The following is an 18,515-nucleotide window of genomic DNA, read 5'->3' as shown; positions in this document are numbered from 1 at the left end:
TATTACCTTTTACAGCAAGCATGATACAAGTCGTTATTAAATCACTGTAATCAGGCTTACCTTAAATAAATCCGGTATTAACAGCATTTTCTAGCATATTCATTTCTCTAGAAAAATTTAAACTGCACATACCTCATAGCAGGAGACCCTGCACGCCATTCCCCCAGCTGAAGTTACCTCATCTCTTCAGTTATGTGTGAGAACAGCAATGGATCTTAGTTACAACCTGCTAAGATCATCAAAAACCACAGGCAGACTCTTCTTCAACTTTCTGCCTGAGGCTAAAACAGTACAACGCCGGTACCATTTGAAAATAAATAAACTTTTGATTGAAGATAAACTACATAAATTCACCACATCTCTCTAGCTACTTCCTATCGTGTTGAGAGCTGCAAGAGAATGACTGGTAGTGGCAGTAAGGGGAGGAGCTATATAGACAGCTCTGCTGTGGGTGATCCTCTTGCAGCTTCCTGTTGGGAAGGAGAATATCCCACAAGTAATGGATGATCCGTGGACTGGATACACTTTACAAGAGAAATTAGGCCCCGCCCATCTCACTGGATGTTACTAAGGCCTCCAAAAAAACACACCAAGCGTTTTTACAGCCATGTGGGTTCTAAAAACCCCAAAAAGTCAAGTGTACCCTCAATACAGTTGTCTCTAAAAGGATTATTAACAGCACTCCCAGAACACACAACCGTTTGCTAATTTCATTCAAACTGAGTGTCAACCATAAGTTTAGCCCTTTATGCAAGCTTAGTAATGCCACTATAAGTCTAGGATTACTGCTTACCCTTACCCTCATGGGGATACTGTCAGCCTTTCTGAAATATCACAGTCTCTCCAGAAAAAATGACTGAACATACCTCATTGCTGTATAGCAAGAAACCGTTCCTCACACTGAAGTTTTCCTGTACTCCTCAGCTTCTGTGGGAACAGCAGTGGACCTTAGTTACAAATGTTAAGATCATCATCCTCTAGGCAGAAATCTTCATCCATCTCCTGCCTGAGAGTAAATAGTACACACTGGTACCATTTAAAAATAACAAACTCTTGCTTGAAGAAAAATAAAAACTAACAGTTTATCACCTCTTTCAGTTTACCCTTCCTGCTTAGAGCCGGCAAAGAGAATGACTGGAGGGTGGAGTTAAGGGGGGGAGCTATATAGACAGCTCTGCTGTGGGTGCTCTCTTTGCCACTTCCTGTTAGGAAGGATAATATCCCACAAGTAAGCATGAAACCGTGGACTCGGTACATCTTGCAAAATAAATATATTTAGCTGATATATTTATATGATCTGTAAATATTTAGATGAAATGTGTATATATATATATATATATATATATATATATATATATATATATATATATATATATATAATATGTATATATTTAGATGATATATTTTTATATTTAGGTGACATCTAACACATTTATGAAGTGTGCAAAAGGTGCGCCAGTGAATCTACCTCATCTTCTCGTTATTTCTACGCATTTGCTTTTTCAGGATAAGTGTACCTACATGAGTGTGCCAAATTGCACAGCTTTAAATGCATTACTATAAATGTGTAACGTACCCTTCTGGGTGTTGGATGACTGAAATCATAAGCTCCACAGCTAAAGCTCCAGCAATCATGGCCAAACCGGGCCGGCTCACAGTGCACTGCTGGTCAAGGGTTCGATCCCTAGTGGACTAAAAGAAAACAAACCATAAATAAAATTGATACACAACAACTCATCCTAACAAAATACATTTTAAAGCAACAATAAATCCTGTAAAATGTGTAATACAAAGACAATGCAATAGCACTAATTCTGAATTTTAAATGATCAGTACATTTTTTTTCTGAGACATTTTACTTAATTTCCCTGCCCACTGTATCATGTGACAGCCATCAGCCAATCTCAGGCTCATATACGTATAATCAACAAAACATAAAAATCAGTGCGCCAACAATGTGATGATATGGTCTAAAAACTATTAAAATTCAGACCAAAAACATAAACTGGTTATATAAAAAAAACCTAGATATTTAAATGTGAATATTAATCACAAATTATATAATATAGGTTAGCAGGAAATTTCCAGACTAAACATACAAACTCCAAAGGGAAATATTTTGGCACTAAACTAAAAATAGTTGCAAAAATAGTTATAAAATAGTTGCAAAATAGTTAAAAGTCCAAAATGGATATCCAACAAACCGCTGGTATTTAATTCGATAGGTGGTGGCAAGCTGCTTCTTCAAAACTCTTGTTGGTGGCCCAAGACGATAGAATCTACAGATATAAATGATACAAACAAAGAAGGCGCCACCATAGTGTACAATCAGTAGTTAAAGACACGCCATTTATGCAAGTGATACTGTACTTACAAAATTTCAGACACTTGAGAAGTGTCACAAGCGCCTCCTGGACTCTTAAGAGTCATCCAGCTGAATCACACTCATGTACTTTCTGGATCCGATGTCTGTATGTAGCTGGTACTCCCCTGGGCTGGAAAACAACCAACGTCTGATGTAAAATCCTTCCACCGCAGCACGCTCCAGAGAGCTAAAGTCAATGGTATAGCCGGAAAGTTATCCTTCAACAAAGGATCAAAGTGCAAGTATAAAAGAATAAAAGTTCGTGGCACAAAAGTCTTAGTTAAAAGAATAAAAATACATTTTTATTAGCACATTATTAGTAGTGCTAATAATAAAGTCTTTTTATTCTTTTAACTAAGACTTTTGTGCCACAAACTTTTATTCTTTTATACATGCACTGTGATCCTTTGTTGAAGGATAACTTTCCGGCTATACCATTGACTTTAGCTCTCTGAAGCATGCTGCGGTGGAAGGATTTTACATCAGACGTTGGTTGTTTTCCAGCCCAGGGGAGTACCAGCTACATATGGACATCGGATCCAGAATGTACATGAGTGTGATTCAGCTGGATGACTCTTAAAGGGACATAATACTCATATGCTAAATCACTTGAAACTGATGCAGTATAACTGTAAAAAGCTGACAGGAAAATATCACCTGAGTATCTCTATGTAAAAAAGGAAGATATTGTACCTCAAAATCTCCTCAGCTCAGCAGAGTAAGTTATGTGTAAAAAGTTATACTTCACCTGGTCCCAGCTGCAGGTAAAAAAAATAAAAAATGAAGAAATGAACAGAAGCCAATCAGCATCAGCAGTGCTGAGGTCATGAACTCTTACTGTGATCTCATGAGATTTGACTTAACTCTCATGAGATTTCATAGTAAGCTTCCTTTACCTGATTGGTGAAATAATATGAGAGTTCACGAGGCTCATCCTTTCAGCTGTCCCAGGACAGACACACTAAAATGCTGCTTAGAAATCCTTTACAATGGGAGGTGGCTACTGAGGAACTTTTGAGGTAAAATATCTTTCTTTTTTACATAGAGATGTTCAGGAGATATTTTCTAGTCAGCTTTTTACAGCTATGCTGCATCACTTTCAAGTGTTTAAACATTTGGGTATTATGGCCCTTTAAGAGTCCAGGAGGCTATTGTGACACTTCTCAAGTGTCTGAAATTTTGTAAGTACAGTATCACTTGCATAAATGACGTGTCTTTAACTACTGATTGTGCACTATGGTGGCGCCTTCTTTGTTTGTATCACTCATATACGTATACACTATCAACTCTTGCACATGCTCAGTAGTTGCTGGTGTCTCTGAAAGTGTGCATACATAAAGACTGAGCACATATTGATTATGGAAGAAAATTGAAAAAACAGAATTTATGCTTACCTGATAAATTACTTTCTCCAACGGTGTGTCCGGTCCACGGCGTCATCCTTACTTGTGGGATATTCTCTTCCCCAACAGGAAATGGCAAAGAGCCCAGCAAAGCTGGTCATATGATCCCTCCTAGGCTCCGCCTACCCCAGTCATTCGACCGACGTACAGGAGGAAATATGCATAGGAGAAACCATATGATACCGTGGTGACTGTAGTTAGAGAAAATAATTCATCAGACCTGATTAAAAAAACCAGGGCGGGCCGTGGACCGGACACACCGTTGGAGAAAGTAATTTATCAGGTAAGCATAAATTCTGTTTTCTCCAACATAGGTGTGTCCGGTCCACGGCGTCATCCTTACTTGTGGGAACCAATACCAAAGCTTTAGGACACGGATGAAGGGAGGGAGCAAATCAGGTCACCTAAATGGAAGGCACCACGGCTTGCAAAACCTTTCTCCCAAAAATAGCCTCTGAAGAAGCAAAAGTATCAAATTTGTAAAATTTGGCAAAAGTGTGCAGTGAAGACCAAGTCGCTGCCTTACATATCTGGTCAACAGAAGCTTCGTTCTTGAAGGCCCATGTGGAAGCCACAGCCCTAGTGGAGTGAGCTGTGATTCTTTCAGGAGGCTGCCGTCCGGCAGTCTCATAAGCCAAACGGATAATGCTTTTAAGCCAAAAAGAAAGAGAGGTAGAAGTTGCTTTTTGACCTCTCCTTTTACCAGAATAAACAACAAACAAAGAAGAAGTTTATCTGAAATCTTTAGTGGCCTCTAAATAGAATTTTAGAGCACGGACTACGTCCAAATTGTGTAACAAACGTTCCTTCTTTGAAACTGGATTCGGGCACAAAGAAGGTACAACTATCTCCTGGTTAATATTCTTGTTGGAAACAACTTTCGGAAGAAAACCAGGCTTAGTACGCTAAACCACCTTATCTGCATGGAACACCAGATAGGGTGGAGAACACTGCAGAGCAGATAACTCTGAAACTCTTCTAGCAGAAGAAATTGCAACCAAAAACAAAACTTTCCAAGATAATAACTTAATATCTACGGAATGTAAGGGTTCAAACGGAACCCCTTGAAGAACTGAAAGAACTAGATTGAGACTCCAGGGAGGAGTCAAAGGTCTGTAAACAGGCTTGATTCTAACCAGAGCCTGAACAAACGCCTGAACGTCTGGCACAGCTGCCAGCCTTTTGTGAAGTAAAACAGATAACGCAGAAATCTGTCCCTTCAGAGAACTTGCAGATAATCCCTTCTCCAAACCCTCTTGTAGAAAGGATAAAATCCTAGGAATTTTTATCTTGTTCCATGGGAATCCTTTAGATTCACACCAATAGATATATTTTTTTCCATATCTTATGGTAAATCTTTCTAGTTACAGGCTTTCTAGCCTGAATAAGAGTATCTATTACAGAATCTGAAAACCCACGCTTTGATAAAATCAAGCGTTCAATCTCCAAGCAGTCAGTTGGAGAGAAACCAGATTCGGATGTTCGAATGGACCTTGAACAAGAAGGTCCTGTCTCAAAGGTAGCTTCCATGGTGGAGCCGATGACATATTCACCAGGTCTGCATACCAAGTCCTGCGTGACCACGCAGGAGATATCAAGATCACCGAAGCCCTCTCCTGGTTGATCCTGGCTACCAGCCTGGGAATGAGAGGAAACAGTGGGAAAACATAAGCTAGGTTGAAGGTCCAAGGTGCTACTAGTGCATCTACTAGAGTCGCCTTGGGATCCCTGGATCTGGACCCGTAACAAGTAACCTTGAAGTTCTGGCGAGACGCCATCAGATCCATGTCTGGAATGCCCCATAATTGAGTTATTTGGGCAAAGATTTCCGGGTGGAGTTCCCACTCCCCCGGATGGAATGTCTGACGACTCAGAAAATCCGCTTCCCAATTTTCCACTCCTGGGATGTGGATTGCAGACAAGTGGCAGGAGTGATCCTCCGCCCATTGAATTATCTTGGTCACTTCCTCCATCGCCAGGGAACTCCTTGTTCCCCCCTGATGGTTGATATAAGCAACTGTCGTCATGTTGTCTGATTGAAACCTTATGAATTTGGCCTTTGCTAGATGAGGCCAAGCTTTGAGAGCATTGAATATCGCTCTCAGTTCCAGAATGTTTATCGGTAGAAGAGATTCTTCCCGAGACCATAGACCCTGAGCTTTCAGGGGTTCCCAGACCGCGCCCCAGCCCACCAGACTGGCGTCGGTCGTGACAATGACCCACTCTGGTCTGCGGAAGCCCATTCCCTGTGACAGATTGTCCAGGATTAGCCACCAACGGAGTGAATCTCTGGTCCTTTGATCTACTTGAATCGTCGGAGACAAGTCTGTATAATCCCCATTCCACTGTCTGAGCATGCACAGTTGTAATGGTCTTAGATGAATTCGTGCAAAAGGAACTATGTCCATTGCTGCAACCATCAATCCTATTACTTCCATGCACTGCGCTATGGAAGGACGAAGAACAGAATGAAGAACTTGACAAGAGCTTAGAAGTTTTGATTTTCTGACCTCTGTCAGAAAAATTCTCATTTCTAAGGAGTCTATTATTGTTCCCAAGAAGGGAACTCTTGTTGACGGGGAAAGAGAACTTTTTTCTATGTTTACTTTCCATCCGTGAGATCTGAGAAAGGCTAGGACGATGTCCGTATGAACCTTTGCCTTTGACAGAGACGACGCTTGAATCAGGATTTCGTCCAAGTACGGTACTACTGCAATGCCCCTTGGTCTTAGAACCGCTAGAAGGGACCCTAGTACCTTTGTGAAAATTCTCGGAGCAGTGGCTAACCCGAATGGAAGTGCCACAAACTGGTAATGCTTGTCCAGAAAAGCGAACCTTAGGAACTGATGATGTTCCTTGTGGATGGGAATATGGAGGTACGCATCCTTTAAATCCACCGTGGTCATGAATTGACCTTCCTGGATGGTAGGAAGGATCGTTCGAATGGTTTCCATTTTGAACGATGGGACCCTGAGAAATTTGTTTAGGATCTTGAGATCTAGAATTGGTCTGAACGTTCCCTCTTTTTTGGGAACTAAGAACAGGTTGGAGTAAAACCCCATCCCTTGTTCTCTTATTGGAACTGGATGAATTACTCCCATCCTTAACAGGTCTTCTACACAATGTAAGAATGCCTGTCTTTTTATTTGGTTTGAAGATAATTGAGACCTGTGGAACCTTCCCCTTGGGGGTAGTTCCTTGAATTCCAGGAGATAACCTTGAGAAACTATTTCTAGTGCCCAAGGATCCTGAACATCTCTTGCCCAGGCCTGAGCAAAGAGAGAAAGTCTGCCCCCCACCAGATCCGGTCCCGGATCGGGGGCCATCCCTTCATGCTGTTTTGGTAGCAGTGGCAGGCTTCTTGGCCTGCTTACCCTTGTTCCAGCCTTGCATCGGTCTCCAGGCTGGTTTGGGTTGAGAAGTATTACCCTCTTGCTTAGAGGATGTAGAAGTAGAGGCTGGTCCGTTTCTGCGAAAGGGACGAAAATTAGGCTTATTTCTAGCCTTAAAAGACCTATCCTGAGGAAGGGCGTGGCCCTTTCCTCCGGTGATGTCTGAAATAATCTCTTTCAAATCGGGCCCAAACAGTGTTTTGCCCTTGAATGGGATGTTAAGTAATTTTGTCTTGGAAGACACATCCGCTGACCAAGACTTCAGCCAGAGCGCTCTGCGCGCCACGATAGCAAACCCTGAATTTTTCGCCGCTAATCTCGCTAATTGCAAAGCGGCATCTAGAATAAAAGAGTTAGCCAATTTAAGTGCATGAACTCTGCCCATAATCTCCTCATACGAAGATTCTTTATCGAGCGACTTTTCTAGTTCTTCGAACCAGAAACACGCTGCCGTAGTGACAGGAACAATGCATGAAATTGGTTGAAGAAGGTAACCTTGCTGAACAAACATTTTTTTAAGCAAACCCTCTAATTTTTTATCCATAGGATCTTTAAAAGCACAACTATCTTCTATGGGAATAGTAGTGCGTTTGTTTAGAGTAGAGACCGCCCCCTCAACCTTAGGGACTGTCTGCCATAAGTCCTTTCTGGGGTCGACTATAGGAAATAATTTCTTAAATATAGGGGGAGGCACAAAAGGTATGCCGGGCCTTTCCCATTCCTTGTTTACTATATCCGCCACCCGCTTGGGTATAGGAAAAACATCGGGGGGCACCGGAACCTCTAGGAACTTATCCATCTTACATAATTTCTCTGGAATGACCAAATTGTCACAATCATCCAGAGTAGATAATACCTCCTTAAGCAGTGCGCGGAGATGTTCTAATTTAAATTTAAATGTTACAACATCAGGTTCAGCTTGTTGAGAAATTTTCCCTGAATCTGAAATTTCTCCCTCAGACAAAACCTCCCTCCTGGCCCCTTCAGATTGGTGTGAGGGTATGTCAGAAGCGTTATCATCAGCGTCCTCTTGCTCTTCAGTGTTTAAAACAGAGCAAACGCGCTTTCTTTAATAAGTAGGCATTTTAGATAAAATATTTGCAATAGAATTATCCATAACAGCCGTTAATTGTTGCATAGTAATAAGTATTGGCGCACTAGATGTACTAGGGGCCTCTTGTGTGGGCAAAACTGGTGTAGACACAGAAGGGGGTGATGCAGTACCATGCTTACTCCCCTCATCTGAAGAATCATCTTGGGCACTATTATTATCTGTGGCATCATTGTCCCTACTTTGTTTGGACACCATGTCACAATTATCACATATATTTAAATGGGGAGACACATTGGCTTTCATACATATAGAACATCGTTTATCTGATGGTTCAGACATGTTAAACAGGCTTAAACTTGTCAACAAAGCACAAAAAACGTTTTAAAATAAAACCGTTACTGTCACTTTAAATTTTAAACAGAACACACTTTATTACTGAATATGCGAAAAAGTATGAAGCAATTGTTCAAAATTCACCAAAATTTCACCACAGTGTCTTAAAGCCTTAAAAGTATTGCACACCAAATTTGAAAGCTTTAACCCTTAAAATAACGGAACCGGAGCCGTTTTTACATTTAACCCCTATACAGTCCCAGGAATCTGCTTTGCTGAGACCCAACCAAGCCCAGAGGGGAATACGATACCAAATGACGCCTTCTGTAAGCTTTTTCAGAGTATCTTAGCTCCTTACACATGCAACTGCATGCCTTGCCTTCCAAAAACAACTGCGCATTAGTGGCGCGAAAGTGAGGCTCTGCCTATGACTAGAGAAAGGCCCCCATCTGAAAAAGGTGTTCATACAGTGCCTGCCGTTTTTTAACAACAATCCCCAAGATTATAATAATTATAAAGCGCTATAATCTGTCAAATATGCTTAGCAAGTAATCGTTTCAGCCCAGAAAAATGTCTACCAGTTTTTTAAGCCCTTATAAAGCCTTTATTCTCATACTTAATCTAAGAAAATGGCTTACCGGTCCCCATAGGGAAAATGACAGCCTTCCAGCATTACCAAGTCGTGTTAGAAATGTGGCCATCATACCTTAGGCAGAAAAGTCTGCCAACTGCTTCCCCCAACTGAAGTTACTTCATCTCAACAGTCCTGTGTGGAAACAGCAATCGATTTTAGTAACGTTTGCTAAAATCATCTTCCTCTCACAAACAGAAATCTTCTTCTCTTTTCTGTTTCAGAGTAAATAGTACATACCAGCACTATTTTAAAATAACAAACACTTGATTGAAGAATAAAAACTACATTTAAACACCAAAAAACTCTTAGCCATCTCCGTGGAGATGTTGCCTGTGCAACGGCAAAGAGAATGACTGGGGTAGGCGGAGCCTAGGAGGGATCATATGACCAGCTTTGCTGGGCTCTTTGCCATTTCCTGTTGGGGAAGAGAATATCCCACAAGTAAGGATGACGCCGTGGACCGGACACACCTATGTTGGAGAAATTATTTAAAACTGCATGTTCTATCTAAATCATGAAAGTTTAATTTTTACTTAGTAACCCTTTAACGCTGTCCAAACAAAGTATATGGTGTAGAACATTAATCGCCATAGTAGAATAAATGGATAGCGCCCTAAAACAGTCCAGTCCATTTCTTTCATAAAATTATAAATAGAATTTTTTTTTAAACAAGGGTTTATTTTCATAATAAAAAATACAGCAACATTAAAGGGACATGAAACCCAATTTTTTTTCTTTCATGATTCAGATAGAGCAACGTATTTTAAACAACTTTCCATTTTAATTCTATTGTCTAATTTGTTTTGTTCTCTTAGTATTCTTTGTTGAAAAGGATACCTAGGAAGGCTCAGGAGCTGCTGATTGGTGGCTGCAGATATATGCCTTATGTTATTGGCTCACCCAATGAGTTAACTAGCTCCCTGTAGTGCACTGCTGCTTCTTTAACAAAGAATACCAAGAAAATAAAGCAAATTAGATAATAGAAGTAAATTGGAAAGTTGTTTAAAATGGTATGTTCTATCTTAATGATAAAAGACAAGTTTTTGGGTTTTATATCCCTTTAACTATTAGGCTTTGTTTCATAGATAAACGTAATGACAAACACATGTAGAAAAACAAGATATGAGAATAATAGCAAGTGAGGATAAGACAGATAAACAAATGTGAAAATATGTGGAAAATTTGGAAATAGGTTAATTCTGGTCATTAGAGTAGAACAATAATCATCCATAGAGCTGGTTCTTCTATATTCTTAACCAAATATATATTGTATTATAAATATACTGCATTGTTATAAAATATTATTACATTTGGTTAGGATGGGACATTTAAAAGGACATTAAACACTAAATAAATGCTAGATAGAATGATGCATTCAACGATTAGTCTAAGAATAACATGTAGATGCATTTTTAAAATTTTCATTAGTTGTTTAAATAGTGACAAAATAAGTGTAAAGTTTTAGTGTCTATCAAACAATGGGAGCTGCCATGTTGTAACTTAGGTTAGCTTCTCTGCTGTGGCCAATTAGGGACAGTTATAAATAGGTCACTAGAGTGTGCAGCCAATGGTTGTGTGGAATATAACAGCGTTCTGCACTTCCATTTCTAACAGGAACAGAAAAGCTCACAATTGCTGAATGGAATTACAGTAAAAGGGGACAAACTAAATAATGAAAGTATATTGCAGAGATTTCTTTTTTATATAAATGATTTATCATTTTAGATTACCATCTCAATGTGTTTAATGTCCCTTTAATTTCAAAATTAAGGATTTTTAATGGCATTTTTACTTTTATTTTAAGACTGAATTTCCAAGGTGACCCATTATAAATAAATCTGTATACGTGTGTTATACGTTGTGTGTGTGTGCGTGAAGGTTATGTGTATAGTAAAGTGTGTAATGTGTTATATACAAATGCTACAGGACTTCTCTGCAGGTACTCAACATTTTTCAGGCTACATAACAAAAAAACAGCATCTATGGAATGCGCATACGTTGTTAAGCACGCACAGCGTGATGACATCATGATCACAGCATTGTGACGAAATGGCAAGTCACAGGCATGCGCGTAAATTTAAAAAAGAAAAAAAATGATGGGGAAAAGGGAGTTTGGAGCCATTTTGAAGTGCCATACAGCACACAAAAGTTACAAAAAAATATTTATTCCTGAATGCGCTTAAAGGGATATGTAACCCAATTTTTTTCTTTCAGGATTCAGATAGATCATGCAATTTTAAGCAACTTTCTAATTTACTCCTATTATCAATTTTTCTTCGTTCTATTGGTATGCTTTGTTGAATGAGCAGCAAGGCACTACAGGTTGCTGACTGAACACATAGTTGAGCCAATGACAATCGGTATAAATAAGTAGCCACCAATCAGTAGCTAGAACCTAGGTTATTTGCTGTTCCTGAGCTTTTATAGATAAATCTATAGAAGGAAGCAAATAAATTAATATAAGTAAATTGGAAAGTTGTTTAAAATTGTATTCTCTATCTGAATCATAAAAGAAAAAATGTGGGTGTCATGTCCCTTTAATAATGGATGTAGGTGCTGAGAATAGTGTGGTGAGAAGCTTTCTGAAAAGGTGAGTGTACTACAGGTGTGTACTGTCCCTTTAATGCAAAGCGATCAACAGCTGGCAACTCACTAGTCTATTATTGCCTTTTATAAACGTTACCATTGTATGTTGAACTTATGTTTATGGAGCAGTGGAATTGGTTGGCAGTCTAAATAAATTATAACTATTGTTTTTGGCTCATTATCAGAATTTGTAAAAATCACAATCCAAATAAATAGCTATATACAAAGTCTAACTCTATTAAAAAACAAACTAGAAAGTACAAAGCTTAAATGTAATAAAACGTAAAAGACATCTGAAGATATCTGAAGTGTTAGGTAATAAAAATACAAAGCACAGGGGGAATTCTGGCGGCAGCTATAAAGGCGACTGATAACCTTGCCAGCTTAGTGAGGCCCTTTGTAGACTGAGTCATAGGTACTACATTATAGTAGTGCAGAGTAAGCAATTGCAGGCCATTTAATAATCCAGCCCCCCTTTCTAGTAAAGTGTCTGTGCCACTGTTGTATATACAGCAATTTATAATTAAGCTGGAAATCTGGTTTCACTTTGATCTGCGGCAAGTTGATAAACATGATCAAGTTTACTTAAAGGGACATAATACTCATATGCTAAATCACTTGAAAGTGATGCAGAATAACTGTAAAAAGCGCACAAGAAAATATCACCTAAACATCTGTATGTGAAAAAAGGAAGAAATTGTACCTCAAAAAGTGCTCTGTGAACAGTTATACTTCAGCCACCGACCAGCTGCAAATTGGAAAAAACAAACAACATTTCACTCCTGTTGTGAAAAAAAACTTACCTTTTAAACTTGACAGCAGCTCCAGCTTCCTCCGGTCGTCACAAGTCATTTCTGATGTCAGAAATGATGGATAGGTCATCCTCCAATCACGGCTCCCCCCCCCAGGGGAATCAGTGTCTGATTCAATGCCGTGATTGGAGGAAGTATAAATTTTGTTTTCTTTCTTAAGACACGGTGAGTCCACGGATCATCAATGACTGTTGGGAATCAATACACAAGCAAGAGGACACAGATGATAAGGGAGGGCAACCTAAACAGAAGGCACCACTGCGTGCAGAACCTTTTTCCCAAAAGTATAAAATTTATAGAATTTAGAAAAAGTGTGCAAAGTAGACCAAGTCTCAGCCTTACAAATCTGTTCTACAGAGACCTCATTCTTGAAGGCCCAATAAGAAGACACCACCATAGTGGAATGAGCTGTTCTTCTCTCAGGAGGCTGCTGTCCAGCAGTCTCATATGCCAAACAAATAATACTTCTCAATCAGAGAGAAAGAGAAGTGGCAGTAGCTTTCTGACCCTTACGTTTTCCAGAAAAGCAAACAAACAATGCAGAAGACTGACGAAAGTTCTTTGGAGCCTGCAAATAGAATTTAAGAGCTTGCACAACATTTATGTTGTGTAACAACCACTCCTTGTGAGAGGAAGGATTAGGACAGAGAGAAGGAACAACAATTTCCTGATTGATATTTCTATTCCGAAATAACCTTAGGAAGAAAACCAAACTTGGTATGACAAACTGCCTTGTCTGCATGAAATATGAGATAAGGAGGCTCACACTGCAAAGCTGAGAGTTCAGACACCCTCTGAGCAGAGGAAATGGCAGTAAGAAACCAAACTTTCCAAGTTAATAACTTAATCTCTAAGGAATGCATAGGCTCAAACGGAGCCCGTTGTAAAACTCTAAGAACAAGACTTCATGGAGGAGCAACAGATTTAAATACAGGCCTAATTCTGACCAGGACCTGACAAAAGGTTTGTACATCCGGCACGTCCGCCAAATGCTTGTGCAGCAAAATAGATAGAGCAGAAATCTGACCCTTGAGGGTACTGACAGATAACCCCTTCTCTAGACCTTCCTGGAGAAAAGATAAGATTCTAGGGATCCTGACCTTACTCCAAGAATATCCTTTAGACTCACACCAATAAAGATATCTATATATATATATCTTATGGTAAATCTTTCTAGTGACAGGCTAACGAGCCTGGACCATGGTCTCTATGACCGTTTCGGAAAAACCACGCTTAGCTAAAATTAAGCGTTCAATCTCCAAGCAGTAAGCTTCAGAGAAACGAGATTCGGATGAAGGAAGGGCCCCTGAAGCAGAAGATCCTTCCTCAGCGGACATCTCCACGGAGGTAGAGACTACATCTCTACTAGATCTGCACGCCATGCAGGAGCTATTAGAATCACTGACACTCTCTCCTGCTTGATCCGAGCGATGACTCGCGGGAGGAGAGCAAACGGGGGAAAGAGATAAGCCAATCTGAAGTTCCAAGGAACTGCCAGAGCATCTATCAGAAAGGCTTGAGGATCTCTAGACCTCAAATCGTAGTTTGGCACCTTGGTGTTCTGATGAGACGCAATCAGATCCAATTCCGGTAAGTAGTCTGTCTGCTCAGAAAATCTGCTTCCCAATTGTCCACTCCTGGGATGTGAATAGCAAATAGGCAGCAATTGTCAACCTCCGCCCACTGAATGATTTGCGCCACCTCCTTTATGGCTAAGGAACTCCAAAGTTTTTCCCTGGTGATTGATGTAAGCCACTGAGGTTATGTTGTCTGTCTGGAACCTGATAAATCGGGCTAGAGCCAGCTGAAGCCAAGCCATAAAGGCATTGAAGATCGCTCTCAACACCAGAATGTTTATGGGAGAGCAGATTCCTCCTGAGACCAAAGTCCCTGCGCCTTCAACGATTCCCAGACTGCTCCCCAAACCAACAGGCTGGCATCCGTGGTCACAATTACCCAAGAGGATCTCTAAAACATGTTCCTTGGGACAGATGTTCTTGAGACAGCCACCACGGCAGGGAGTCCCTTGCTGGTTGATCCAGAACTATCCTCTGAGATAGGTCTGTATAATCCCCGTTCCACTGAGCAAGCATGTAAAGCTGAAGAGGTCTCAAATGGAACAGAGCAAAAGGGACTATGTCCATGGAAGCCACCATCAACCCAATTACCTCCATGCATTGGACCACCGATGGTTGAACTGCCGACTGTAGAGACAGGTAAGTGTAAAGAATTTTGGCTCTTCTGACCTCTGTCAGAAATATTTTCATAGATAGAGAATCTTTAATGGTTCCTAAAAAGGTCACTCCTGTAGTCGGAGCAAGAGAACTTTTCTCCAAATTGATCTTCCAACCGTGGGAAGGAAGAAACGGCAATAAGATCTTTGTATGAGATTCTGCTTGTTGCAAGGATAGCGCCTGAACCAGAATGTCGTCCAGATAAGGCGCCACTGCAATTCCCTGAAACCGAATTACTGCCAATAGAGCTCCCAGGACCTTTGAGAAAATTCTGGGAGCTGTGGCGAGGCCAAATGGAAGCACTACAAATTGAAAATGTTTGTCTAGATAGGCAAACCTCAGATATTTGTGATGATCCCTGTGAATGGGCACGTGCAGATACGCATCCTTCAGGTCTATGGTCATCATGAATTGACCCTCTTGAATCGGAGGAAGAATGGAAAGGATAGTTTCCATCTTGAAGGACGGCACTCTGAGGAATCTGTTTAGTGGCTTTAGATCTAGAATGGGCCGAAAAGTTCCCTCTTTTTTGGGAACCACAAACAGGTTGGAGTAAAACCCGAGACCCTGTTCCTGACTTGGAACTGGAACTATCACTCCCAAGAGAGAAAGATCCTGTACACATTTCAAGAACGCCTCTCTTTTTATCTGGTCTACAGATAATCTTGAGAGGTGGAACCTGAATTTTAACTTGTACCCCAGGGAAACTATGTCCACTTCCCACGGGTCTGGAACATCTCGTTCCCAAGCTTGCGCAAACTGAGAGAGTCTGCCCCCCACCTGATCTGATCCCGGATCAGGGGCAACCCCTTCATGCTGACTTGGATTCAGCTGCAGGTTTCTTGGATTGCTTCTCCTTTTTCCAAGACTGACCAGGCTTCCAAGAAGACTTGGATTTTTCCTGCTTGGTAGAGGTAGGGGAAGACTTACCTCTGAAGTTATGAAAGGAACGAAAATTAGTCTGATATCCCTTCAACTTGTTCTTCTTGTCTTGAGGCAGAAAGGATCCTTTACCACCTGTGATATCGGAGGAAATAATTTCTGCCAATGCTGTCCCGAACCAGGTCTTTCCCTTGTAGGGTATTGCCAAAAGCATAGATTTAGAAGAAACGTCTGCATACCAAGATTTAAGCCATAGTGCTCTACGTGCTAAAATTGCAAAGCCAGAAATTTTGGCTCTAAACATAATGACTTGCAAAGAAGCGTCAGGTATAAAGGAGTTGGCTAACTTGAGAGTCTTAATCCTATCCTGAATTTACTCCAAAGGAGTTTTAGCTTGCAAGGACTCAGACAAAGCGTTAAACCAATAGGTTGCCGCACTGGTTACTGTAGCAATGCACACCACAGGTTGCCATTTTAACCCTTGATGAGTATACATCTCCTTAAAAAAGGACTCCAGCTTTTTATCCATAGGATCCTTGAAAGAGCAACTATCCTCAATAGGGATAGTAGATCTCTTAGCCAAAGTGGAAATCACCCCTTTGGAACTGTCTGCACGACTCCTTGATGGAGTCGGCTACCGGGAACATTTTCCTAAAGACAGGGGAGGGGGAAAAGGGTATTCCTGGTCTCTCCCATTAACCGGGCAATAATCTCAGTGGCAGGGTCTGGCATTGGAAACACCTCCCAGGTGAGGGGACATCAAAGTATCTATTCAATTTACTAGACTTTTTAGGGTTGACAACGATATGCGTATCAGAGTTGTCCAAGGTAGCTAAAACCTCCTTTAACAAAACATGGAGGTGCTCAAGCTTGAATCTGAAGGAAACCACTTCAGCATCAGAAGAAGGAATTACAATATCTGAATCTGAGATTTCATCCTCAGAGGCTACTGAAGTATCTTCCTCTTCCGATCTATGTGAAAGAGGAGCCCGGTCAGCCTGAACAAGATCTGATACCTTATCTGATTCTATAATTTTCCTCTTACGCTTCCCCTGCAGCATGGGAATGGCTGCTAGCGCCTCAGATACCGCTGAGGATACCTGGGCCGCAATTTCAGCCTTTAAAAACAGCACTGCATGTGACGTTACCACAAATTGGGACATATTAGGAAGAGGCTGTGGCAATGCCTGGACAGCATCATCCTGAGGGAATGGTGGCTCATAATTAAACAGTTTGTCTTTATACATAAGAGTTCTATTTATATAAGAACTGCAAAAGGGCAAAGGGGGTTCTACTTGGGCATCCAAACAAAGTTTGCACTCTATAGTAGGCCTAGACTCCATCTTGCACCAGAAATTTAATTCACAAATTTCCTTGTTTAATTTCTGTTTATAAAAAATCATTACCGTCTCTTTAAAAAATTCAAAAATAAAAACAACAGTCTATACACTCAAAATCCTTAAGGTAATATCTCATTAAGCAAAGGGGTTCTACTTTACCTGGGCCGTAAAAACATAATTTATGTAAGAACGTACCTGATAAATTAATTTCTTTCATATTGGCAAGACTCCATGAGCTAGTGACGTATGGGATATACAATCCTACCAGGAGGGCCAAAGTTTCCCAAACCTCAAAATGCCTATAAATACACCCCTCACCACACCCACAATTCAGTTTAACGAATAGCCAAGTAGTGGGGTGATAAAGAAAGGAGTAAAAAGCATCAAAAAAGTAATTTGGAAATAATAGTGCTTTATACAAAAAATCATAACCACCATAAAAAAGGTGGGTCTCATGGACTCTTGCCAATATGAAAGAAATGAATTTATCAGGTAAGTTCTTACATAAATTATGTTTTCTTTCATTTAATTGGCAAGAGTCCATGAGCTAGTGACGTATGTGATAGTAATACCCAAGATGTGGAACTTAACAGAAGAGTCACTATAGAGGAAGGGATAAAAATAAGAACAGCCATTTTCCGCTGAAAAAAATTAATCCACAACCAAAAATATAAGTTTATTCTAATAAATGAAAAGAAAAAATTTAAACATAAGCAGAGAAGTCAAACTAAAACAGCTGCCTGAAAAAACTTTTCTACCAAAAACTGCTTCAGAAGAAGCAAATACATCAAACTAGTAGAATTTAGTAAATTTATGCAAAGAAGACCAAGTTGCTTCTTTGCAAATCTGATCAAATGAAGCTTTATTCTTAAAAGCCCACAAAGTGGAGACTGATCTAGTAGAATGAGCTGTAATTCTCTGAGGCAGGGCCTGACCTAACTCCAAATAAGCCTGATGAATAAAAAGCTTTAACCAAGATGCCAAGGAAATGGCAGAAGCCTTCTGACCTTTCCTATAACCAGAAAAGATAACAAATAGACTAGACGTATTCCTGAAATCTTTGGTAGCTTCAACATAGTATTTCAAAGCTCTTACAACATCCAAAGAATGTAAGGATATTACCAAAGAATTCTTAGGATTAGGACACAAAGAAGGAACAACAATTTCTCTATTAATGTTGTTAGAATTCACAACCTTAGGTAGAAATTTAAATGAAGTCCATGAAACTGCCTTTTCCTGATGGAAAAACAGAATAGTAGATTCACAAGAAAGAGCAGATAATTCGGAAACTCTTATAGCAGAAAAGATGGCCAAAAGGAACAACACTTTCCAAGAAAGTAATTTAATGTCTGAAGAATGCATAGGCTCAAACGGAGGAGCCTGTAAAGCCTTCAAAAACAAATTAAGACTCCAAGGAGGAAAAATTGATTTAATGACAGGCTTGATACGGACCAAAGCCTGTACAAAACAGTGAATATTA

The 18,515-nt window shown here is 40.2% G+C and overlaps 1 protein-coding gene across 2 annotated transcripts in view; it reads right to left on the bottom strand.

Moving 5' to 3' along the window:
- ATG7 (autophagy related 7) overlaps positions 1–18,515 on the bottom strand; it is a 582,165-nt gene that overhangs the window by 229,722 nt on the left and 333,928 nt on the right. For both annotated transcript variants that reach the window (XM_053721092.1, XM_053721093.1), the window contains one exon: positions 1,577–1,692. In XM_053721092.1, the coding sequence (XP_053577067.1) occupies positions 1,577–1,692 (116 nt within the window). The remainder of the gene's footprint in view (positions 1–1,576; positions 1,693–18,515) is intronic.

The sequence above is a fragment of the Bombina bombina genome, chromosome 7 (genome assembly GCF_027579735.1).
Source record: "Bombina bombina isolate aBomBom1 chromosome 7, aBomBom1.pri, whole genome shotgun sequence".
Classification (NCBI taxonomy): Eukaryota; Metazoa; Chordata; class Amphibia; order Anura; family Bombinatoridae; genus Bombina; species Bombina bombina.
Note: the sequence above shows the minus strand (reverse complement) of the source record. Positions and strands in the feature narration are given on the sequence as shown.